General features: G+C 32.9%; 1 protein-coding gene across 2 annotated transcripts; it reads right to left on the bottom strand.

Annotated features, from left to right (window-relative positions):
* Positions 1-6,862: 6,862 nt before the first annotated feature.
* On the bottom strand, positions 6,863-13,648 carry LOC109339755 (S-type anion channel SLAH2-like). 2 transcript variants are annotated; one of them, XM_019577266.1, is made up of 7 exons: positions 13,564-13,648; positions 10,517-10,601; positions 9,942-10,078; positions 9,277-9,768; positions 8,133-8,903; positions 7,383-7,414; positions 6,863-7,295 (listed from the first exon to the last, which is right to left on the bottom strand). In XM_019577266.1, the coding sequence occupies exons 3-7, from the start codon at positions 10,074-10,076 to the stop codon at positions 6,914-6,916; spliced, it is 1,812 nt and encodes a 603-aa protein (XP_019432811.1). In that variant the 5' UTR covers positions 10,077-10,078; positions 10,517-10,601; positions 13,564-13,648; the 3' UTR covers positions 6,863-6,913. The 2 variants fall into 2 exon arrangements, with proteins under 2 accessions (XP_019432811.1, XP_019432812.1); XM_019577267.1 differs by lacking the exon at positions 13,564-13,648 and having other exon boundaries at positions 10,517-10,800.
* Positions 13,649-25,822: the final 12,174 nt, after the last annotated feature.

The raw sequence follows: 25,822 nt of genomic DNA, 5'->3' as shown, positions 1-25,822 counted from the left end.
TGATCACGATGGGGAAAAAGAGAAATGATTTTAAGTATTTTAGTAACGATTTTAGAAATATCGGATTTTTATTGTGGTAGTTACGAAGATTTCGGTGTTTGAACCTTGAAACCAAACCACCCTTAGTTGAAGAGTTAAAGCACGCTTCATTAAGGTGAGAGAGAACAGATCATGACATAGTGGTGTCCGAATATGACACCCGGATCTCCTAAACCATCTCAAAGGTTTTGAGGTTAACTTGGGCTTTAAGAAACCCAAGATTTTTATGTTTGAATGCTTTTGAATATACATGATTGTTGAGGAAATGTGTTGAATATTGTATATGAATGATGTTGGGAACTTTTCTGTGTGTAAGTGTTTGAAAAACCATGTTTAAATGTGTTTCGGTTGTCGAAAAGGGCAAAATGGATATTCTGTCCAAGTCCCGGTCGCTTGGGCGAGCACAACCTCGCTTGGGCGAGGACTGGACGAGGGGAAGTTTTGGTTATGGAAATCCCTCACCTGGGCGACAGAATCTCGCTTGAGCGAGCAAGCCTCGCCTGGGCGAGGAAGGGCCTCGCTTGGGCGAGAACGCCCAGGATTTTGATGAGCCCCTAGAACTCTCTCACCTGGGCGAGAGATGTCTCGCTTGAGCGAGAAGAGGCCTCGCTTGGGCGGTAGTACCTTTGCCTGGGCGAAGAAGACTCTAGTTTACTTGAGATTTAAAGATGAATTGTCGCTTGGGCGACTAGTCCCTGCTTTGGCGAGGGACAGTGTGGAAAGATTGAAATGAGACGATGTTATGAACAATGCGATGAACCCGGGTAGGTTGTGTTGGGATGGAATGGGATCATGGCTTAGATGAGAAGCATGACTCTACAAAAGTATGAAAGCATTGTTTGTGTTTATGCCTTGTTGGGCAAGTATCTGACTTGAGGTCGTCAATTAGGGGAGTATCCTAGTAAGGATACATGATATCACAGAACAACGATCGACCGACCGTAAGAGGCCTGGTCATGTGACCGTCCGGGATTATTCGGTGATGAGTTGTTGTGAATGAGATGTTACCTTGACCATGTACGGTTGACGTACTATCGGGTCCCATGAGAAGCATTCCTTGTCGGGAGATGACTTAAGGATGGGCCGATCATGTGTTTGATTAATACATTTGCATTTGACTTCGATTAAGAATGCATTGCATTGTGACCATGAAGTAGTGGAGAGGAAATGACGACATGACTTAGAGCACCGTGATGTAAGTAGGGACGACACTGATTGGGCGGTGATTCGCCAACAATGTCTTGAGGGATAGTCTGGGTGAAACGAGTCCCTTGTATTCCTGGAGAGGTACCCTGTTGGATTGGACAGTTCTCACAGGCCAAACTAGGCAATCTCTGACAACCCTGGATTGCATTCGAGATCGATGAGAGGGATGCCCAGAAAGCGTTTGTACGACCTAGGTCCGGGTAGGACTGTTCCTGAGGGAACTGATCGATCTATTTTTACTTCCTTGTGAGGATATGTTATTTCGAGTGCGTACAAAGAGGCTTGGTATGGGACCTGTACTCTAGATTATTTCTGATTAGGATGTTGGATGGATATTGGTGTAAGGTGGATAACCATGACATATCATGCATACATTACCATTGTGGAAGTGAATTCCCACATGTGAGTTACAAGTATTGTGTATTCCTACGTTTATGCATGAGATTTGGTTATGAGTAGAATGTTGATTAGATTAATGATATATTGGTAATGTTGGAATAAATGGTAAGTTATGAATTTCTTCATGATGTCAATGATAAATGATGAACTGTATGTTAAAAATATATTTTATGTCTGAGTGTGATATTCTGAGTAAGTCCACGCCGTCAATGAATTTATGTTCATTAGATGTCTTACTTTCTCTGCTATATTTTTCTTGTTTTGTATATATTTGTTATGGAGATGGCCAACAACAGCACTCACATTCGAGGTTATCACTTCACGATGTCCCCGATGGGACAATGGGATAGTGACGGGCACCGATATACATACACAGGCCCCTGCGGTCTGTCGTTGCACATGGTGTGCAACATGTCATCGATGATGATCCCACAACCCGACACCTACATTGACACTTCTTTCACCTTGCCGCCAAGGAGGCTGAGGTCTCCAGAGGATGGACTTCGATACCCGCCAGTCAGGAGTGATGGCGCTGCTCCCTCCCACGGCCGGAGGACGTGGTCAAATTTCTTGGGTGCTCCGTCATGCAGTAGAGCCACGATGAGCCGGGTTCTTGGAGGAGGTCCCTGCAAGAAGGCTTCGGTTTTGAGAATGTCATCCCCTCCGAATTATGCCGCTGGGTTATGGCATAATGAAGTGGAGGAAGAAGAAGAAGAGGACGAGGTCGTTGAGCTTGTAAATGTAGAGAGCTCGGTGGAGGTGATCGACCTCGTGTCTGACTCGGAAGAGGAGGAGGACCCGAGTGAGGGGTCCAGCATTCCTGGAATCTTTTGAGTTAGCTCGTGGCCAGTCGATGCCCCTTTTGTTTTTGGTGGGGGGTTGTGTTTCTTTTTTATTTTGTTTATGATAGTAGCGATGTAGTTTCCGTCTTGTTGACTTAGTTTGTACAAACTAACTATAACTTAACCGATTATATGCATTATGTTATTTAGGAAATTGTGAATCAGGTTAACTTATCATTCGATAACGATAAGTTGATTTTCCGCATTCGAGTTACTTAAAGTGATGTCCCGGGAAAGGAAAGGTTTTTCAAAAGGGAAACAATTTTATATCACCAATTCAAAAAAAAAAAATTTACCAATTTTCCGCAATGTTTTTGAGAAGTATTTTCCGCAAGGTTAAGGGGTATTTTTCCGCAATTCGAAATTTTTTTTACCCATTTTCTACAATGTTTTTGTGCATGAGGTAACGACACCATACACACCTCAACACAACGGCATAGCAGAAAGGAGAAATATAACCATCTTGAATATAATCATAAGCATGCTAAAAGGAAAGGAACTGCCACATGAGTATTGGGGTGAAGCAGCAACCACTGCAGCCTATATCCTAAACAGGTGCCCAACCAAAAGACTTGTTGGCCAAGTACTTGAAGAAGCCTGGTCAGGAGTAAGATCCTCTGTGAAACACCTGATAATTTTTGGATCCCTTTGCTATAAATACACACTAGATCAAAAGAGGAAGAAGCTTAACAACAAGGCTGAAGCTATGATTCTATTGGGATATAACTCTACAGGGTCATACAAATTGTACAATCCTGATACAAAACAAGTTATGTTTAGTAGGGATGTGCACTTTGGTGAGTCAAGCTCATGGAAAGGTCTAAGGGACAATCCTACTCCTCTGACTAAAGTGCATCTTGATTGGGACTATGATGAATCAGTGATGGATGAAGGAAGATAGGAACCAAGCCCATCACTCCAAAAAGAAAGCTCTAGGCCAACAAGGATAAGGAACCCACCTATGTGGCTATCAGATTATGTCCTAAGTACTGATGATATAGTAAATCAAGAAGGGGAAATGGTACAACATTTGGCATTGTTTGCTGATGCTAAATCTACCAGTCTTGAAGAAGCAGTGTCAAACAAAATTTGGAAGGCAACCATGACAGAAGAAATCAAGTCAATAGAAAAGAATGACACTTTGAATTGGTGGATCTGCCAACTAAAAAGAAGCCAATCTCTGTCAAATGGATCTTCAAAGTAAAATTGAAGCCCGGTGGGACAATAGCTAAGCATAAAGCTAGATTAGTTGCAAGAGGATTTACGCAGAAGGAAGGACTTGATTACTCTGAGGTGTTTGCACCAGTGGCTAGATTGGAGACAATAAGACTAATAATAGCTCTGGCCAGCTGGAAGAAATGGAGTTTATGGCAACTAGATGTAAAATCAGCCTTCTTAAATGGTCCATTGGAAGAAGTAGTGTACATCACACAACCTCCAGGATTCATCACTAAATGAAGTGAGCACAAAGTGTTTAGATTAAAGAAGGCACTCCATGGGTTGAAGTAAGTACCTAGAGCATGGAACAAGAGGATTGGCAAGTTCTTGTTCAACTCTGGTTTTCACAAATGTGAAGTGGAATATGGTGTGTACACCAAATCAACAAACTAGAACAAAGATGTCCTACTTATTTGTCTCTATGTAGATGATCTCTTAATCACTGGAAGCTGCTCAAAGGGAATTGAAGAGCTGAAGGTAAGTTTGAAAGGAGAGTTTGAGATGACAGATCTAGGAAGACTCTCATACTTCCTTGGTCTGGAATTTCAACACATAAGAAGGGGCTTGTTTATGCATCAGATGAAGTATTTGCTTGAGGTGCTGAGCAAATTCAATATGATGAATTTTAAATCAACTGAAACTCCAGCAGAAACGAATCTAAAGCTAGGAAAGTGTGAGGAAGAAGAGGCTGCAAATGTCATTGCATTCAGGCAGATAGTGGGTAGTCTCAGGTATATTTGTCACACAAGACCTGAAATCTCTTTCAATGTAGGACTAGCTAGCAGATTCATGAGCAATCCAAAGAACTCTCATGTACTTGCAGCCAAGAGAGTCCTTAGATACCTAAAAGGAACTATAGATTTCGGGATTATCTTTTCTCACCAAACATAAAATATCAGACCTCAACTAAGAGCTTACTCAGATTCTGATTGGTGTGGTGATATATTGGATAGGAAAAGCACAATGGGATATGTTTTCTTTATTGCAGGGCTCCAATCTCATGGTGCTCCAAGAAGCAAAAGGTAGTGGTTTTATCAACATGTGAGGCATAATATATTGCAGCCTGTGCAGCAACATGTCAAGCTTCATGGCTATCTACAGTATTAGAAGAGCTTGGTGTTAAAGATGGAGAAGGGGTTGAACTGAATGTGGATAGAAAATCAACCATAGACTTGGCAAGGAATCCAGTCTCACATGGAAAGAGTAAGCATATAGAGACTAAATACCACTATCTAAGGCAACAAGTAGGAGAAGGGGAGATCAAATTGTTACATTGCAAAATAGAAGTGCAGGTGGCTGACATTCTGACTAAAGCAATGAAGACTGAAAGATTCAAAGAGTTGAGAAAAATGATAGGAGTTTGTAGCCTCGAGGAGGCTGAATTGGCAAACTGAAAAAAAGGATTAAGTAATTTGTAATAGACCAGCTAAAGGAGATTTAAAGTAGCTTTTGAATCATGGGAGTGTTAGTTTGTAATTCAAAAGTTAGTTAATTGTGGTTTGTGCACTTACTATATAAGGAAGGGTGCACCTAACTACCAACTACTTGGAAAAACAGAAATAGAAAGTTGTTTTCTCCTCATTCACTCTGTTTTCAGTTCTGCTTTAATCTCTCCAAGTGCGTTAGCCTCTTTGAACTTAATATAAACTATATAAAATAATTTCTATAACGTGAAGTGTTATGTTCACCTTGCCACCGGTCTCCAACTTGATTCAAACTCAGACTTCACATAGACATTACATAGTAATAATGTCATAAAAACTAAAGTAAAGTGAGACGAAAATCTTAATAACATTATTTTAAAAGATTGCAAAATATGATATTTGTAGATGTCATGAGTAGGAAAAAATTACAAGTTTAATTTAAAATAAAGTGTAATCAAAGATAGATTTAAGAGTATTTTTTCATCCAATGAGTAAGGAATAAATCTTTAGGATTAATTCATTTTATTAGTGTGTATCTTGTATAGAAATATTTATGAATAATTCAATTTTGCAAATATAATGTTTTACTAATGATTACTTTTATGAATTGAAGATAACGATTTCCCCAAGTTCTCACATCTCTAAGAAAAGTTTATAAACTATGGTTTTAAGTTCTGAGGTCAATTCTTTTTTAGAATATGGTATTGGAGTACCACATTTGTGTACTCTACAACGTAGAATTTCCCAACATATATTAGAGTACCACATCTGTGATCATAATGATTACTTAGTTTCAGTTATGTTAATCAATAAAACATTGATATGGTGGTATAATTCTGGATTCGGATATGTGTGTTGGATATGATACATATATGATATGTTGATACATGTTTTTTCTAAAATATAGGATACGATATGTTTAAGGATACATGTATAAAATAATAAAATATATAAAATATGATAAAATTATAAGTGTAAATTAAAATATCTAAAAAATATTCAAAGTAAAAATATAATGGAAATTAAAAATCACTGTGCTACAAAATTCTAAGTACCAAAACTAAAAAATATAGTAGAATAATTCATAAAATTGCTTATTGTCTAGCCCTAGAAATAGAAACAGTACCAATTTCAAAACCGAATCGGAGAGTCAGTACGATGGACCAACAATCAGAAGGTCAATGCAGTGTGACAGTATATTGATACGAGTTTTTATGGCCTTTAAATAAATTAATGTTTATTGAAAACGAATCTATCTTATCCTATTTTATTGAAACGAATTTATATTATCCTATATTTTATTAAAAACGAATATGATACATATCTTACTATTTATTTATTTTATTTTAATTTTTGGATACTCTATGGATATGTGTCCTTCATGAATCTGATTGTATCCGTGTGGGACACTGACATGCAAGGGTGTTCGACGAATTCATGCTTATGAGAGTATAAGGACCTAGTGGATCTCAAGGTCAAGGTTCAATTCATGTAATAACATTTGTTGGAAAGGACATTCATGAATCTCAAACAGATTAATTTCTTATTAAAAAAAAAAAGGTGAAGGATACCAATAAAATCTCAATTATGTTACAGGAATCGCTTAATTTACAAAATTTAACTTTCTACAAAAAAAAATGTGCTCTCTGTACACAAACCATATTCTTCTATACATGGTCATTGGAACAGTCCAAACTCAAAAAACTCCTATTCATGTTCCTCACATGTTAATATTCTTTATCTTTTGAAGCACTCAGTACAATATACTAAACAAATTAAACATCCTCATATAGGTAATGGGTTGTCTGAAAATTTTGAGGGTTGAACTGTGGTACAAGCTTCTACATCAACTTGATCTGAGTTCTCAAACTTCAAGTAATTTTCAATCTCTTTGGAATCATGGCTCCTATGACGGAACCACTTCTTATGAGGTTTATTCTTTATATCACTTATGGCAATGGCTAAGTCATTAGGGAAGAGGTCTCGGAAGACAAATGCATGCAATATGGTGGATACAAACAGTGCTGTTACTGTTAGTGTTGAAATGAGACTTAGTATTGCACATAATGCCTTGGTCATAATAGTTGGGACCTGATTTGAATATCTTATGGTTGCAATTGCTGCACCAGTCATTGGAAATGTATAGGCCCACCATGCAAGTGAGAATCTGCAGAATCATATCAAATGTTTTTGGGTTGAGAATTTAACAATTTATAGAGGAACCAATATATGAGATATGGAAGATGTGACTTACTTGAACCCTCTGAAAAAATTGATCCGGACTGCCTGCAAAAGCATATGAAATTAATAAGTGATTTTGATGTAGGAAGGTTGGCAACGCGTATCGAAGACGAAGTCACTCGTAGGAAATAACAACATTTTAATATTTTTAGTAATTATTTTTTCATTATTTTGTCGGTATATTTTAGTATCTTTTCTTTAGTATTTCAACACATCTAATATTTTGGAACAAATCATTTTCATTAATAAAATTTGAGAGTTTTCTCTCTGTGATGGACTCCAGAGTTTATCTATCAGGTTTGTACTTACAAACTTGTATTTATCATTCTAAGTTTGACGCTTGCCAATCCCTCATGCTTCTGACTGCATCAGATTTTGATGCTAAATGTTATAAACAATATTAGATGTGAATATTATAAAGGCTTAGTTTTAGAGTTCATGATTTTAAATTGTAGCCACGGTTGTAATTACGTGGTTGTTCCACTCAAAATGGAGATAGGCTAGGGTTATAAACTTATAATCTATATAATATGATGATTGAGTGGATTTCATAATTATAAGTTGATTCAATACAGGACCAGATTCAAATATGATTATTTGCATTCTCCTTATGTGAAAGGGTCCCCAGAAATTGTGGAAAAGTGCAAGGGAATGCAACAGCCATGATGTAGTTGTAGAGATTCCGAAAACCGCTATTGTGGCCGCAGTTTAAAACAAAAAGAATCATGCTCACATCAAGTACTAGTGTGACAATAAAACATACCAGTGAGAAATAAAGGAACAAGGCAATGAAATAGGCAATCCGTGATCCATAATCAAAAGATTCCTGAATCCTAGCCCATGCCACAGATGCAACACTAGGTGCAGCAACAAACAGAAAGAATACTGGATGAAGCTCCTTTGGGAGGGTCTCATTTGTTGGAAGTCTCTGATATAGAGTTACAAATAAGACTGTATAGTGAGCCAATCCAATAGCAAAGAAGAAAATAGGTCCTTCTTTTAGACCCATAGATGCACCAAGTAATGCCCCAACAAAATTTCCAACAACTGATAAATGATTTGATGGATTAGCCACCTTTGAGAGTCTTCTTTGGCCCCCAGACATCCACTGTCCATAGATCTTAAGCTCAAGGCAGAGTATTGGAATCATTAGACAGTACCAAAGTGATTGATGTAGGTTCTTGGCAACTGATGGAGGAACCCCTATGGCTAAGAATAAGAGAGATATCCAAGGGGCGAAGAAGAAGTTAACACGGATCGGATGGTAGTATTCGCGGCGAACTGCCTCGAAGTATAGGATGAATTTAAGAATATAGATGGTGAAGACAGTGACAATAAGAGCAACTGAGATGAACCATAAGATTAAGTTTACTTTGAGGCCTATGTGAAGAAATTGAGTGGATGGAGAAGTAGCTAGTGTTTTCCAAAGAATTGCTTGGCTGCTAACTCCAAGACAAATACCGAAAGACGAAACAGGAAACCGGAGAAGAAATGGCCATTTCCTATCTTGAGGAAGAACTGCCTTTTCTGAAGCCTGTTTGACAAGGAACAGAACAAAGTAAAATATGTTATAATTTTCATCAAATAAAAGCAGTCATACTCGAAATTCGAAACTTTATGAATCTTCAGTTTGTAAAACATGGTGTTGCTGATTTTGATGCTAAATAACATATCTCTAGTGAGACTATTTATGTCACAGTTATTCAGGAAATCAACAATAAAATGCCCTTTCCCACCAAATGAGACCGTTTACAAGGAGCAATCGACGTTATCTTGTTTATAGGCAAACTTTTGTATCTAAATCCTTCTTAATTTGGGAATCAGAAACTGCATTATCTATGATGTGGACTATATTTGACATACAATAACTGAATTTGATATGTTAGAAGGACATTGAAATCACATACCCTAAGAGTTTCTAGCTCTGGACCTTCCAATGCAGCAAAATAGCGATCAACAGATACATTCTTCTCAGTGTTCCTAAAGTTGCTTCCCTGATCATGTGCAGGATGTCCAGGCGACTTTCCGCGCAGAATCGATAATTGTCTCTCGAGTCCTCCAGCCCAAGTTTTAAACGAGTCAAACCTCTTATCCCTGAATGCTTTGATGCCTGGATGGTTGGAATAACTGGCACCATTACGTACATTTGGGAACATAGAGTCTTTTGCCATTGATTGAGAGTAACATTTTGATGGATGTGGAGGCTTTGTTGTAGCTTTTGCTGATTGATGAAGGGGTATATCATTTCTGATAATAGTTTCACCACTATAGAAAACTCTTTTAGTATTCTGTGGATTAACAACTTCAGAAGAGAGTGGCATGCTAACAGTTTTCTTTCTTTCATGATTGATAACTAGAGGCTCATTACTGTGTCCTGTGGGTGAGGTTGCTTCACTTTCCTATTGAAAACATGGAAACAATTGAGTTTTATATAGGAGTGCTGTGAAGTACTAAAAGCATCAAATAATTTAGACTCCAAAATCATGCATGATATAAAAGAAACTCAATTTTGGAAATATTTTTTAACTAATGTTTTCTATTTTACATGCAAAGTATTGAAATTGAGTATTACCATGGGAGATGGGCTGGGACATTGAGAGTGAACAGTATCAAAGCCAGCTACTTCATTTGATGATATATACCTAATTAATGATGGAACTTCAGGAGAGGCTTCTTCTGATAATTCACACTCTATGATGTTTTCCATGCCTGAAAAGGTATAAAACAGTTTAAGGGTGAGAAATTTTAACTTATAACTCTCGATAAAGATCACATGTCCCAAAAAAACCATGTACTTAGGTCTCTAGTCAATCAAATTTTACCAAGTAATGTAAAGATACATTATGTTCTTATGTCTCTTGCAGATGTAGAATCAGAATCAGAGTGTAGTTATAATCAAATGATAAAATTATAGAAATATAAAGTGATGTATATATGAGGAGCTGAAGATGCATTTGGTGAGAAGAAAGATCATCATCAAACTTGATATAACTTTGTTCTTTTGTTAGTCATGTTTAGCTAACAAATAAATCAAACAATAACAATCAAACCTTAATCATATTAGATAGACTCATATATTATTGAGCTAAGTGTGTATGTATAGCGGTATTCGAAAAAAAAAAGTGAATAATAATTCCAAGTCCAAACCTTCAAAGCTATTCTCTTTTCTGCTAGAGGCTCTTGTAGTTAAACTCAGGATGCAGAAAACTTCAAGCAGAGATTAGGCAACGTCCTTTTGAGCAAACGATCGAAAAGAAAGACATTGAATATGAAAAAAGTTAGAATTCAGCAGAGAAATGGAACCATATTATATGGTTAATTCAAGAAAAATGATGATGGATGAAAACTGAAAACATATAGCTTCATGTTACAGAAATATATGAAGTTTAAGCCTAGATAATGTTAGGCCAAGTGTACTTTGGAGCTAGTACGTCAAAATCACTTCATTTTAGAAAATCACAGCTACTTATGCTTTTGAGAATGACACATCCATGCAAGAAGACAAAGTAGCATAAAATATGACATGAGACATTTAAGAGTTTGAGGACTTAATCACATCATTAATAAATCAATTCTGATATTTCAACATCAAATTTAATATCATTTATGATCATGTGTAATTATTGATTAACAATATGTATAGATTACTTAGTTTTTTTTTTGTTTTTTTTTAACTGGAGTATAGATTACTTAGTTGACATAGCATATTGCTGATTTTCCGGAAATAAGTTATTAGCTGGTTTACCAATCTCCACAGTTTTGTTAAATAATGATTTATAAATTATTATTCCATATAAAATTGTGTAAAAAAAATATGTTCAAGAATGATCATCCTTTATAAAATGAAATTTTTATTTTCTGGTTCAACAGCTGTGTTTGGCAATTGGCATGATGTAAAAACTGTTGAGTAAATATTTCTTCAATCAATTACAACTTATAGTACGTGTAGAGTGATACATATTATGTAATAGTGCAAGTTCGAAAGTCACTAAGCCTCCAATTGCATATAGTGGTTCATGCAGAGGACATGAATGCTTACAAGTAAAATGTTTTAGGGACCAAAATTTGGATTCCAGATTTTCACGTATAAAGAAAATAAAAAATAGGTTTATGATATAAAAAATGTCTATACTCTACAGTGAGGAGGATTCAGGCATGAGAGCTTTATGAACTCTTAAAAAAATAGTTAAAAGATTAATTTGTAGAGTGATATTTAATCTATCATTATCACTAATAATAAATTTTATATATTATATTTTTTAAATTTTAGTGTACACGTGTGTAATGTATTAGTCTATAATAATAAATTTATTTAAGTTGAAAAAGTGAGTTCACTATACCCGTCAAAATGCTAATATTACTTGTCATGCAAAACAATGAGTAGCCTTTTTATGAGAGAAGATATAAGAGAATATTCCTCAAACCAAACAAGTGGATAAAGATTGAGCACACACAAGGGAAAAAGACCATAAGTTTTAAGATGGAATAATAGGAGAAAATAAATTCTATCAAATAAAATATTAAATCTTGACAATACTATAAAAATATCCCAAATAGATATTTTGGATGAAACAAAAAAATTATTTGTTTTCAAAAATAACATGGTGGATTTGCTCACAGACAAGTTTTTCTAGTAATCATAAATCTATCTACTATATTCTATAAAACCTCCTGTTAACGAAGAAAATAGTGATTTTTATATATTTTTAAGCTGTTAGTGTTTTATTTTTTATTGAATACCTCCTTTAACAGGAGGTGTTTTATGGAAGAAGTGTGTTGAATGTGTTTATTTTTTTCATTAAATACTTCCTCTAACATGAGGTGTTTTATGCCAAAATAGGATTACCAAGATTCAATTTCCCTATTCAGCCCTTACCAGTACAACAAAAACTCCAATGTAACAACAGGTGTCTAACTTGAATAGGTTTCAGGTTTGAAAAAAAATAATATCAATAGTAGAAGACATGCATACTTTGCACACAAGTGTCATTAACGGACGTTTATAAACTAAAATGAAAACTAAAAAATTCACAAAATTTAAAATAAAAAATAAAACATTGTTAATGTTTTGTTTGAAAAGTCTAACATATTTTATAAGAGAATAAAATTTCTCATTGTATACTAGAAGATAATTTATCTCCTTAAATTCATTTATTACTTCATTTTTTTCTTATAATAATGTTTTGTTTGGAACGTCTATTTACATTCCAAAGGGAGCATATGAGTTAATCTTTTTCTAAGCCTCACATTAATTTCATGACAAAAAGTTATATACACTAGTGTAAGAGTTTTTTATGACACTTGCTAACAATATAGACTTTGATATGGTATCATGAAAGGTGGAGAACTGGAATCATAAGTCAAAGCGTGGAGCAAATTAAGGGCACTAACGCTGGCACTGCTAGAAAAATAAGTTTGTAAGCAATCATAGAAATGTTGCACTTATACACGCCTCTTCTTCTAAATATGTTGGGATATCATAATTGAAAACACGAAAGATTAAAACATAATAAAGAAAAAACCAAGAATAGTATTAAAAACACAAATTAAAAGATATTACGAAACAACTTTGCGAAAAAATATACTAAACAGCTTGGTTTTTCTAAATTTTACCTTCCTATAAAAACTAGGAAAATTGATTTACAACAAGAAACAAATGTCATATCCAATTGGTATATAGGACTAATTTTAGGCACTAATCATCACTAACAAAAAAACTTCCGTGAAATAAAAGATTAGTGTGGTTTGAAAAGGAAGATTTTATGGAGGTCAACAACATGCAAGGTTTATGATCATGAACTATCCAAATCAAATTTGCACTTAGATGATTCTGTTAAATCTTTTTTTTTTCTTTCAATTCAAACGACTAGATATTATCCTATTATGTCATGCATAAATGGCAGTATTACCTACCTAATTAACCCTATAGCAAATTTGCTATATGGTATAAAAAGGTTACTTTAGTTGAGATACATGGTGCATGTTGCAACATTGTAGTTCAATCTAACAAAACCAAGGAAAATAAAAGAAATAAAAACAAAAACACATGATTAGATAGTATAGCTAATTTATATGCCAAAACAAAAGGTTGAACAAACAACTACACGCATAGGTTTATTAACAATTTTGACATGAATTATATGAGAAAAAATGCAAGCAAGCTTTAGAAAAGGTGCCAAAAAAAGAGAGCAAACCTTCAATGACTTAGGATTGCATGTATTTTTTCTGATTCCACTTGCCTTTGAAAGTGGGGTGATAAGAGAAATATGTAAGAAGGTGTATAGTTATGTAGGTATAGCATAGAAATGAGGGTAGAATGTGAATTAATATATGTATGAAGGGTTGAAGCCAGATGTTAAAAGCGTATATAGAGGACCTAATTATGGGAATGAGAATCTGAAGTTGTTTTTGGCAAATGATGCCTTAATTTGTCACCAAGGTTGAACAACTAAATAACGTTTTAACTATTTTGTTATTCCACTCTTTTTTATAAACGTGTCGCTAACAAAATCCTATTTGTAATAGCTTTTTGGTTTTTCATTTTATTTTACTTTATACCAAGGTGTCCCTTAATATAAGATTAGTTCTTTTCTTTTGTATATGTAGGTACCAATTTTTTTGTTATGTGACCTTTTTGGAGTCATCATTATAGTTAAAATGTAGAGGTGATTTATTTCAACTCACCTTAAAACTTGTCTTAATTTACAAAAAGTTTAAAGCCTTTTGGTTATGAGTGTTATATGCATGCAATGATAATATAAAGATTTATACACCGTCAGTACATTATCTACAATTTATTTATATTATTTTTATTTTAGAGTGATAAAATATTAATGATGGATTATACAGTAATAATGTAAAAATATTTTACATTGTTAATGTATACATATTTTTCTCTTTCATTATTTCAATCCATTCAATCTTGATTCATGTTCATAGTCGTTATGAAAATTGTATACGATCAACTAATTAAGATAATCAAAAGAAAAGTACTATGAGGAATTTAACTTTCAATGACTATAGGCTCATATGTACAACTGACTTGTACATACATGAACGTTGCTATACCATCATAGAATAATAAATTGTAACTTTCTATGACTATTGTCACATGGATGTTATCTTGTTTTGTGACCAATGTTAGTAAGTGAAAAAAATTGACTTCCATGATTTGTTTCATATGCGTGTATTCGATCACTTTCAAATACATATATGTGACCCATATCATTGATTTTTTTACTTCTACAACATACATGTTATGAAGTGATTCAAAGTTAGTAAGTTAGTGAACTTTTTGTTTTTAGAAGTTCACTTTGTTTAGTCTATTTTTTTAGTTGTATTCATCATGATGAAATGGAAGAAAAGGATCACAAGAAGTGTTATTCAACATACACCCCTCACACCAAATTCTCTCTTCTTCCTTCTCAGCCAAATACTTTTTCTTTCCTTTTTTTTTCTTCTATAACTATGAAACTCAACATCTGGTATCTAGAGCAAGGTGCGATTGTGACAATAAGTTCAACTAGTGCAAGCTTCTTAACAAATCTCCCTATTCTCAATGGGAAAAATTGGAATAGGTGGCATGTTCAAATGAATGTAATCTTAGGTTATCAAGAGGTGAGTGAGCTCATAAAAGAGGGATTTCTAGATCTCCCTGCAAATCCTACCAATGCATAAATGGTGTCTTATAAGGAGAATAAGAAGAAAGATTGCAAGGTGACGTTCTAGCTTCATCAATGTGTTAATGAAGCTCATTTTGAGAAGATTGTAGGAGCTACAACTTCACAAGAAGCATGGAGAATTCTGGAGAAATGTGGTGAAGGGGTTGAACAACTCAAGAAGGTGAAATTGCAAACCATGAAGCACCAATATAAGTTGATGCAAATGTAGAACAATGAGAAAGTAGTTGAGTTCTTCAATAGAATTATCACTCATACTAATTCAATGAAGGCTTGTGGAGAGGTGATTTCTAATCAAACAATTATTGAGAAGATATTAAGAATCTTCAACCCCAAGTTTGACCACATTGTGGTTGCCATTGAGGAATCCATGAAATTTGAGGACTTGAAGATATAGGAGTTGTAGGGGCAAAGGCTCAATTAAAGAACCATGGAGAAATCTGTTATTAATCAAGCATTGCTAACTCAAGTCTCAAGAAGGAATAGTTGTAATGAAAGAGGATCATATCATGACTTGGGACGATGAAGGGAACTCATATCTGGTTTTGAAAAAGCCCACAACCCAAAGCCAAAATAAGCATGATCATGATCAATTGGAATGCTCCAATAGAAGAGGTTCTAACAGTAATTAGAGAGGTGGCAAGAGAAAGATAGATAAACTGAGAATTAAGTGTTTCAAGTGCAACAGAAATGGGCATTACTCAAATGAATGCATGGTAACTTTTAATACTCATAGAGAAAATCAATCAAACAATGATCACCAGACACGCATGGCTAAGGAAGATAGTGAAGTAAATCTTGAGGAGCACCCAATCCTACTAATGATGACTACAAGCCAAACTAAAGACAACAATGAGGTTTGGTATATAGTCTCAGGCTGCTCCAATCACATAACTGCCCATAAAGATTGACTGGTAGACTTTGATGAAAGAAAAAAGAGCAATGTGAGATTTTCTAATAATAGGTCCATCTTGGCTGAAGGTACAGGAAATGTCTTGATCAAAAGGAAAGATGGAAGTGGTGCAACCATAATATATGTGCTCTATGTTCTTGGGATGAAGAGCAATCTAACCAGCATGGGACAACTCATTAAAAAAAGGATTCTCAATTAACACATTTAGTGGAGCCATGGAGATCTTTGATGTTGGTGAAAAGAAGATCATGAGAGTCCAACTAGCCCAAAATAGAACCTTCCAAGTAAGCCTAAATACCATGGACTCTGGCTGCTTCTCAACTATTACATTAGCTGATGATCACTAACTGTCTAATCAGTAAACAATCTAGAAGATTATTTAGTACATATAAAATATCTAAAGCTGTTGATATTCTTCATATTGTCTACTCAGATATGTGTGAACCATTTGATACTCCTTCATTAGGAGGAAATAGATATTTTGTGTCTTTTGTGGATGATTTCAACAAGAAATTGTGGTTTTATTTGTTGAAGGTCAAGAGTGATGTCTTCTCTACTTTCAAAGCTCTAGCGGAGAAGCAATCAGGAAAATGTATCAAGACATTGAGGGCAGATGGTGGAGGGAAATTCACATCTAGTGAGCTTGAAAGTCTCTACAAAGAGCATGAAATCACTCATGAATTTATAATCCTTATACTCCTCAACACATGTATATATTGATCAAATACACATAAGTGACACAAGTCACGAAAATAAAATAAAATGTTTTTTTTTTCTGAGGATGGTCATATATAAGGATAAGCAAAAAGTCAAGAATTTTTTTTAACAAAACTATGCATTAGAAGAGGATGACTTTGCCATGGTGTAATGGTTATCCATGAAGGGGAAAATATTTCATGTCTAAACTAGATCTCAAACCATATTCTATATCAATGATATTCAAACAAAAATAGAAAAATAACAAATATTTAATTTTTTAATTGACATAATATATTTTCATTGATCCGAGACATGGTTTGGAACACGGTCTGGGATAGCAGATCCTTGTTGATGGATAAGGGAGACAAGGATCTATTGTCTCAAACTATACCCCAAACCACGTCACAAACTAATGATATTGAAACAAAAATAAAAAAAATAATGAATATTTAATTTTTTTTAATTAACATAATATATTTTTATTAATCCGACATAATTTGAGACATAATTTGGGAAATCTAATCATTATCCAGATAAGGGCACTTTTGGGAATAAAGTAAAGGAGGGGTGTGAAATTTAAGCTTAGTGGTGTAGAAACATTTTCCCACTTCATTAGTAATTTGTAGGTGCCCAAGTTGAGAAAGCCCTGATTGCTGTAGACTTGTTGACCCACTTGACAACCCAAAGTCTCCACTGAAGGTACAAACCACTGAATAGCCCAGTTATAAGCAACATATATTCATATCTTTAATGTTCATAAAAAAGCCCAGCTCGACGAAGCACAAAAATTCTATTGTAGAAACTACTATAAAACCAACGAAGCAAATCCAGGTACTCAAGAAATAAAATAAAAATAGCAAGAAGGTACGTTGGTCTAATGGTGGAATATCTCACCCACTAGATTTTCAATATTAATGGTTTAATTTCTGGAAGCAACACTTGTTGGAAAGTGCAACCACCAATTTCAAAAGGGATCAGTTCTTTATCAAAAAATGAAGAAATACTCTTGATACCCAAAAACAAATGTGGCTAAACGTTACTATTTATAAGTCACTTCTTAAAAAATGGCAAATATGCTTTATAATAACTATATACCATTAAATAATATATACATTCAAACTTTCATAATTACACTATATTTATAAGTCCTTACATAATACAATAAACTTCACTTTTCAATAGATGAATGCAGGGGCATTCTTGGAATAATATTTTTTTATAAATTTGAGAATTTTCACTATTTTTATATATTTTCTCAATATATGTGAATTAATTATAAGTAGTGGTAGATGTCAGGCACTACATGATTTTTGTTTGTCCCTACAATAACACAGTTTGGAGTCTTATATGCAATTAAAAATTTATATTTGGACAAAAAACATTATTTTTAGAACTAAACTTGTGATAAATTTAAGTCGTTTTTATTTTTAATGGAACTTTTTTTTTAATGGAAATTTTTTTTTTGGAGATACGTGTAAACTGCATAACAATCAAATTAGATATATATTCAAATTATACTAACATTAATGTTCAAAATTAATATAAAATATGATAGTAATTTTATTTAAATCATTTGTTAAGATAAAATATATGACTTAGTAGTATATGCCATATTTTAGAAGTATAAACAAATGTAATGGTTATATTTTGATTCTCCAAAATAACGTTTTGGTAAAAATTAAGTCAATCTCATATAAATTGTATAATTTTAAATGAAAATCGATTGGGATGATCATTATGATTTAAATAAAAAATGGTGGGTATAACCAATTTTGGCCGATTTTAACTAGTATTGTTACATGACCAGTATAAGTATTTACTATATTGATATAGAATTAGTTCACCAATTTTCCAATTGAGTCGATCGATATTGTACGAATTTCATTTTATGGTATTTTAATATATGTTTTATGATACAAATTTCAATGTTATATTAAAAATTATAGTGAATTATACTGACATCCCCTGAGTTTTAGAGAAATTACATAAACCACCCAAACCTTTTTAAAACCTACACAAACCACCCATATTTATACATATATATTACACTGACTACTCTTGTAATATAAGTGTAATTTCTTAAAACAAAAATAGTGACGAGTATAATTAAGTCAAAACAAAATATGTTATATTGTGGAGACAAGTCAAAATAATATAAACTTGATGTATATTCATTATTTTTTATTTGTTACAAACTATATCAATAAGTCTAAGGAGGTGTTTAAATTACTCTCATATTATATTGTAACTAACCAAAATAAAGAATAAACATCGACTTTTATACTATTTGGACTTGTCTTCACAATATATCGTATTTTGTTTGACTTAATTACATCCATCACCATTTTTTATTTAAGAAATTACACTTATCTATCTTACAGGGGTAGTCAGTGTAATGTATATATATAATTAGGGGGTTTGTGTAGGTTTTAAAAAGGTCTGGGTGATTTGTGTAATTTCACTAAAACCCAGGGGTGTCAGTGTAATTTACTCTAAAAATTAATATATTTACTGTAAGATGAGATTGCAATTAAGAGAGAATGAATTAGTTGACTTCAAATAATGGCTACTTTTTCTGCAAAATCAAGAGTTAAAGTACAACGGAAAATATATGCAGAAAATTAACAAGTAAAATCAAAGAGATAAAGGAGAAGAGAATACACAATGATTTTTATATTGGTTCACCTTCTTGTCCACCGAAGGCTACGTTTAGTATTCTTGCAGCACAAAAGATTTTTTCACCAAAGATTATAAGTTGCAATTACAATATCTCACTGAGATCTCTATGTACGTTACACACTCCTTAATCCTTATTCACATTTGGAAAACACATTTCCAAATGATTCTAATCCCTTTCTTATCACACCCCGTGAAAGAAAGTATTCTGCAATAATAATGAAGAATGTTTAACAATGGCGGAATTGTCTTTACAAGTATGAAAGAGATATAACTTGCAATCCAATCAACTCTTTTGTATACTTAGTAATAATGCTCTTTATAAGTTTGTAAACTTGGAACACTTTCACTGTAAGCAACTTCAGAAAAATCAAATTTGAAAGTTTAAGAACTTGTTGCCAAAAGTGATAAAATAATTTCAGAATATGTGTAAGAGCTTTTGAAATTTGTATGAGAGTTGTCTATACGTTGTGTGTTGTGATTGTGAGTTTTAATGCTTTTATATAGGCTTTCCAAGCTGCCAAAATATCTTTTTGAAAGGGTAGGAATTGATTGGAATGAAACCATGTCTTTTGGGTTGAAACTCATTCACTTTGAATTTGAAAATCTGATGCAACAACTCTTAGTAATCAATTACAGTAGTGAGTAATCATTACCCAAATGTTCTGTCCAGTGATCATTTATTTTCGAATTAGAGTAACCGATTACATCAAGTTGAGTAATCAGTTACTCAGTTTAATAACACTAGTAATTTGTTACTCAAAGACAATAATGAATTACTCTGATCAGTTTTAAGTTGGATAACTCTTTTCTCGCACTCGTAACCTGTTACTTAGATGAAGTAACTAGTTACACACTTTTTTTAAAATGATTTTAAATATTTTAAGTGTTTCATTTTTCTTTTAAACATAGTTTGAGCATACTACTTTTGTATAATCAAGAGTATATGATAAAATTACATATTTAGACTTAAACTAAAAGTCTTGAATATCTTAAAGTTTAAATCTTCATTGTCTTCATAAGTATTCTTCATTTTCTTCTTTTTGGTGATGTTGTTGTCTTCATTAAAACTGTGTCAAGGTCAAAGGTAAATATATTCTTCACATATATCATTTTAAAATTTGAAATATTTAATTTTTCTAGATTTAATTTTATTAAAATTAAAATTTTTAATATGGGCCAATGGAGGCACATTAGAAAAATCTTTTTATTAATGTATATGATTGTGACTGAAACATATGATAGCTTTCCAATAATGTCACTTGCCACCAATGGCAACTTGCAAGAGAGCAGAAATAAAAATAATAGAGTGAAAAAGTGGAACCAACTTGCACAAAACAACAAGCCAGTGGCACCTTGTGAATGGGCCAATCTGGCTTAATTTGTTTTCTTCTCAAAATCTCTCTTATTGCCAATTAGGCATGTTAGGTTTTAGATCCTGCTCGTGGTCTCTACTTTTGTATTCTTACAATTTTTGTGTGGTTTGATTTTTTTAGTAATGAATATATATATATAGTGTAATTGTTCAGTATTTTCATTTTAATTTATTGATGACTAGTCAATTTTAAGAATAACTGTAACATTATTATTTAATAAATGTTGATGACTCATGAAAATATTATAGAATTGTTTTAAACAATGGTAGCTCCAAAAATATTTAATAGACAGTCATATGTATATATATATAAGTAATCTTATATTAGTGTTGACTTTTTTATGTTATTATAAATAAAAGTGAATACAAAATTTATTACTCACTAAATCTATTATTAACTCAAAGTTCTAATAACATTAGAGTGTCAACCGGCACTTCGTATCTGTCGTCTGCATTCTTATTTTTTTGTATCAAGTATATATACAAAGTTTCCATAAATTTTTCAACGTGTGCCACTAACCATTATTAGTGTGTCATGAGATGTTTTTAGTAAGTTCAATGCTTTAGATAATTTTTAATACCGTCAAGTTTTTTTCATTTTGTCCTATGGGAAAGGCACATTTGTGCTAGTTAGCGCACTTCTATATATTAAAAAAAGTTTGGATGTTTTTTAAGACTTGTTTTACCAAATTTGTTGTGTAACTATAAGGTGATTGTTCCTTTAATAGAAGCACATATTTGTATAACCACTAAATAAATTATTTCCTTCTTGGAATGTACGATCCCTAGCTCATAAGCAAGTTAAAATGTTTCCTATTTTTAATTCTTCAAAGCAAATTTTACTTTCAGGAATTGAAATTTGTTTAGAAAAATGTTAGGTTTTAAAACAAAAACAATAAAACGCACTTGGTTTAAATATTTTTAGTAAATGATTTTGGTTTAATTTTATGTAAATGATTGTTTAGGAAATAGCACTTCTACAAAGAAAGCAAGCAAATTAGTTTTTTTATTAGGAACATACAAGAAGTAGCTGGTTGTAATGTAAAACATAACTGTTGAGTAGATATAATTTTTTTTATAACCAAGAATATTATCTTTTTATCTTATATGTAACAAATTAATTCTTTTAGTATATGATTGTTCATTCCGATAAAATCTATTTTTATAAAGCATTAAATCTAACTTTTAATAAATAATCTTATGGAATTCTCTTTAATATATAAATTTTTTTCTACAAAACTCATCAAATACATAGGATTCATAGAACTATGCCTACAACATATCAAAACTAAAATAAAGGGTTTTTAGGGTTTAAAATTAGAGAACTATATCTAATAACTATTAATACAAAACATTATTAAATAGACCAAGGTTTTCCCCAAAGTCAATAATCCCAATACAAGTAGGATTGGCAAGTAAGCCAAAGTCAAGTTCTACAACCTATACCACTGGTGATCATATATTCATATTACATCACTATCTAACCTCCATATCAACATTTAACAGGAAAAGATAACATAGAGATGGAGTAAGATACCAACTATGATGATCGTAGCATAAATTTATATAAATTATAACATTAAAGCACATAAACATATATAACATTTATAGTCAATCAATTTCAAACATGGGAAGAAATATCACTAAGTATGAGAGTAAACCATACAAGTCAGAGTGAAACTTCTGAGTATTCATTAACATGCAAGTTTTGGTTTATGTTGTAGCTTGTGAAATAAGAAAAGTAAAAAGATTAGGGACTGAAGTTATTGGTAGCTAATATGTATTGGTCGGTTAACTTCACAAATATTTTTTGATTGGCAAAAAGATTAATTTTATCAACGTACTAAAAGGTACAAGAAATTATATGAGATTCTATAGATGCACAAAGTGTGATTATAGAATAGTTATGAACAATAAGAAACTAGATTCTCAACTGAGTTGACATTCATATTTATGTCACTCACATTACTAGTAGATCAAAAATATAAACTATTACTCTTTAAATACATAATTATCTGAACAACATCCAAAGTAAAACAACATCAGATAAATTTGTTTCAGACAATCCTGAGTTATAAAAATACCCTAATAAAGGAACAAAATCCCCCACAAAATGATCACTTTTTTGCATCAGAAGAATGAGAAGTGATAAACTACTTGACAAGTCTGAAGAAAGTTGGACAATATTGCTGGTCCCTTTTCCTTGATACAAAGCCATGACCTACACAAAAGAAAAGTCTCCGATCCACTATCCACTAGTACTCAAACAAATGTTGGAAAACAAACTGCTTTGCTTTTTTGACATGCATAGAATAAGATATTCGTTCTTTTCCATCACTATTAATATATTTTTATGCGGTTAATTTATTCATATCATTCTCCTCTTCCAACTTTTCTTTTCGCTAATAAATTATTTTCTTTGATGGGTTAGTGGGGGGTAATCTATGCAGTACCCGAATTCTACATTCATGATTTTGTTGGGTGAATTTGGGTCCATATTGTAAAGGCATTCACATTATGGTTCTAAAGGTCTAGCTTTAATTTCAGTCTTCCTCTCATATTCTAGAGATACAAGCTGATGGGAAAGTTCTCCAAAACGTGAGCAGTGAGAGCACTTATCAATTTATGAAAAAAGCAACAAGGATTTGTTATCACAAACACGTCTCTAACTTTATCTTGGACTAATTAAAATGAAACAAAAATAAAAAAGCCATAATATTTAATTTTTTAATTAATATATATATTTTGATTGGTTCGGGGCAAATTTGATGATGTATTTGGGGACAGCAGATTCTTGTCCATCAAGAAGGTATATATATAAACTTAATCTTTTGTAGAATTTCATTTTTTTCACCCTTTCATTATTGAAAAAATTAAAGAAATCTTTGCAGATTCCTTGGGTATCCATGCCATCCTTTCTTTTGTCTTTGAGTCCTCCTTTCCACTCAGCATCACATGCTTTGGTTCAAAATCTTTTTGCTTACATTGTGAATTGTGGGTTACACGCAATGCCACTATTACCTTTCTTACTCTATACACTACTTTACTCTAGAAAGCTCACATCAATGCAAAAGCTTCTTTCTTGAAAATAAAAATAAAACACGCTCAGAAAGTAGAAACACGAAGACAACATTAGTGGTTTTAGTCAAGAACCATAGTATATTCTAAAGTCTAAACCCAGTGGCTTTTTGTTTTGCCCATATTGTCTTTTTAAATTTAATATTCATTCCTTTCTAATTGTTACCAAGTTACTATGGCCTCATGTTCCTTTATAATCGTAACCATGTGATGTATAAGATTAAAAAATTAGCATATAGATTTCTCTTACTCTGGCTTTGTTATTGGAGAAGGTTAATAAGTATCATAAGGGTATTGTTTATGAAAATCAAACAAGTAATTTCGCGTTAGGAAATATTGCGTTTAATATATCAAAAAATGTCTTCCCGAGGTGTTAGGAAATATATCAAAAAATGTCTTCCCGACTCTGAAATAAAAATATTGCGTTTAATATTGCGTTAGGAAATATTGAAGATGTTATCAAGAAGTCAATTCTTCTTTAAAAATGTATGTCTTTTCTCCAAACTTGTATCATTGTTCAATAGAACATGTCACCTAGCCATTTGTTATTAGAAGGTCTTTCGACATGATGGAAACCCAATATGGTGCCCAACCACACCATGCCACTTCAATGGAAAGCCTCAATAATATAATTATTGTTTATATCGTCGATCATAGTTCAAAAATATCATATTTCACTTGAAGGAATGCAGCTACATACACCTTACATCAATGTCAACCCATATGTGTGTCACATCTTTGCATCTACGTCAATTCTTGTATCATGCCCTACATCTCAACAAACGTGTCTTATAACATACATTCAATACAATCCTATGTTACGATATGCGACAATGTTAGTGGGCAACTGTAACACCGCGAATTTTACGATTTTGAATTATAAGATTTTATTAATATTTTTATTAATTATATATTCGAAAATGAATTTATGAGAATTTTCGGTAAATAATTAGACGAAACTCTAGTTGAGTTTTAGTCTTGTAATTTTATTTCCAATTTTGTGGTAAATTTTGGTAATTTTCGGAGACAGTCGGTTCTAGACCACTGTCGGGGCCGAAATCAACCCGGTACGGCTCAAAAAGTGGTTTTTGAGTTTCGTAACTCGGAATCGAATTCCAATCGCACCGTTGGCTTCTTAATTTCATTTCGAGTCAATATAGACCCTGAATACATCCATACCCATACCTATTTTTTAAATATTTTTCACTCGGAATGCCGAAATCCGAAATTCTAATCAGATATTACGATCGGACAATTTATAATATCTGATCAAGTATTAGCTGATATACTCGAGCATGTTTATCGCACGGGTCCGTGAAGTGGTCGTTTCGCATTGGGATGCGAGATTTGCCTTTTCATAAAACAAACTTCACATCACTCACCCTAATGTCATAGGAAATCATCATTAGCCACCCTAGGAGATTTGGTAATGATTTCCTAGGGGGAAATCTGATTTCCTCCTCTCATTAGACACTCTTCACTTTCCACACTTCACACTTCACTCTCACACTCTCTCATTTTCAAATTTTCAAGAGAAGGTAAAAAACCTCTCTTCATGTTTCCTCTCCTTTCTCTTTTCTTCTTCCATCTTCAATCCTTGATCTCTCAACATTCAACCAATGGATGTTGATGAGATTTAAGTATGTTGTTCATGAGCATGTCAAGAACATATTCAGCCGTTGAAATTTTCTAAAACGCTTTCTAACTCATTTTCTCCTCAAAACCGAAAATGGTGGTGTTCTTGAACTTATGAAAATATTTTGTTGAAACCGTGAACAACTTGTGTTCATGGAGTTGTTATAATGTTGTATTACATACTTTTTGTTGTTTTAGCCAAAGGGGATGATGATGAAATCAAAGGAATCTTTAGGAAGTGTTTTGGAAAAATGAGAATGTATGTATTTCTGTTTGTTATTAGCCTTAAAACCATGGCTTGGAACAAGTTGGAAAAATAGAAATCTTTGCTAAAAAGGATGTTAAAGTTTATGAGTACATGAATGTCTCATAAAACTCTTAAATAATATTTTAAATAA

Source organism: Lupinus angustifolius, unplaced genomic scaffold (genome assembly GCF_001865875.1).
Source record: "Lupinus angustifolius cultivar Tanjil unplaced genomic scaffold, LupAngTanjil_v1.0 Scaffold_95_83, whole genome shotgun sequence".
Lineage (NCBI taxonomy): Eukaryota > Viridiplantae > Streptophyta > Magnoliopsida > Fabales > Fabaceae > Lupinus > Lupinus angustifolius.
Note: the sequence above shows the minus strand (reverse complement) of the source record. Positions and strands in the feature narration are given on the sequence as shown.

What these genes read in the sequence shown, in the direction of transcription:
- LOC109339755 (XM_019577266.1), bottom strand. Translation starts at nt 10,076, where the DNA reads ATGGAAAACATCATAGAGTGTGAATTATCAGAAGAAGCCTCTCCTGAA. An exon ending in TGTTCCTTTATTTCTCACTG is followed by an intron (nt 7,415 to 8,132) that starts GTATGTTTTATT and finishes ATGCTTTTGCAG; the next exon opens with GCAGTCCGGATCAATTTTTT. An exon ending in AATTTTTTCAGAGGGTTCAA is followed by an intron (nt 7,296 to 7,382) that starts GTAAGTCACATC and finishes ATGATTCTGCAG; the next exon opens with ATTCTCACTTGCATGGTGGG.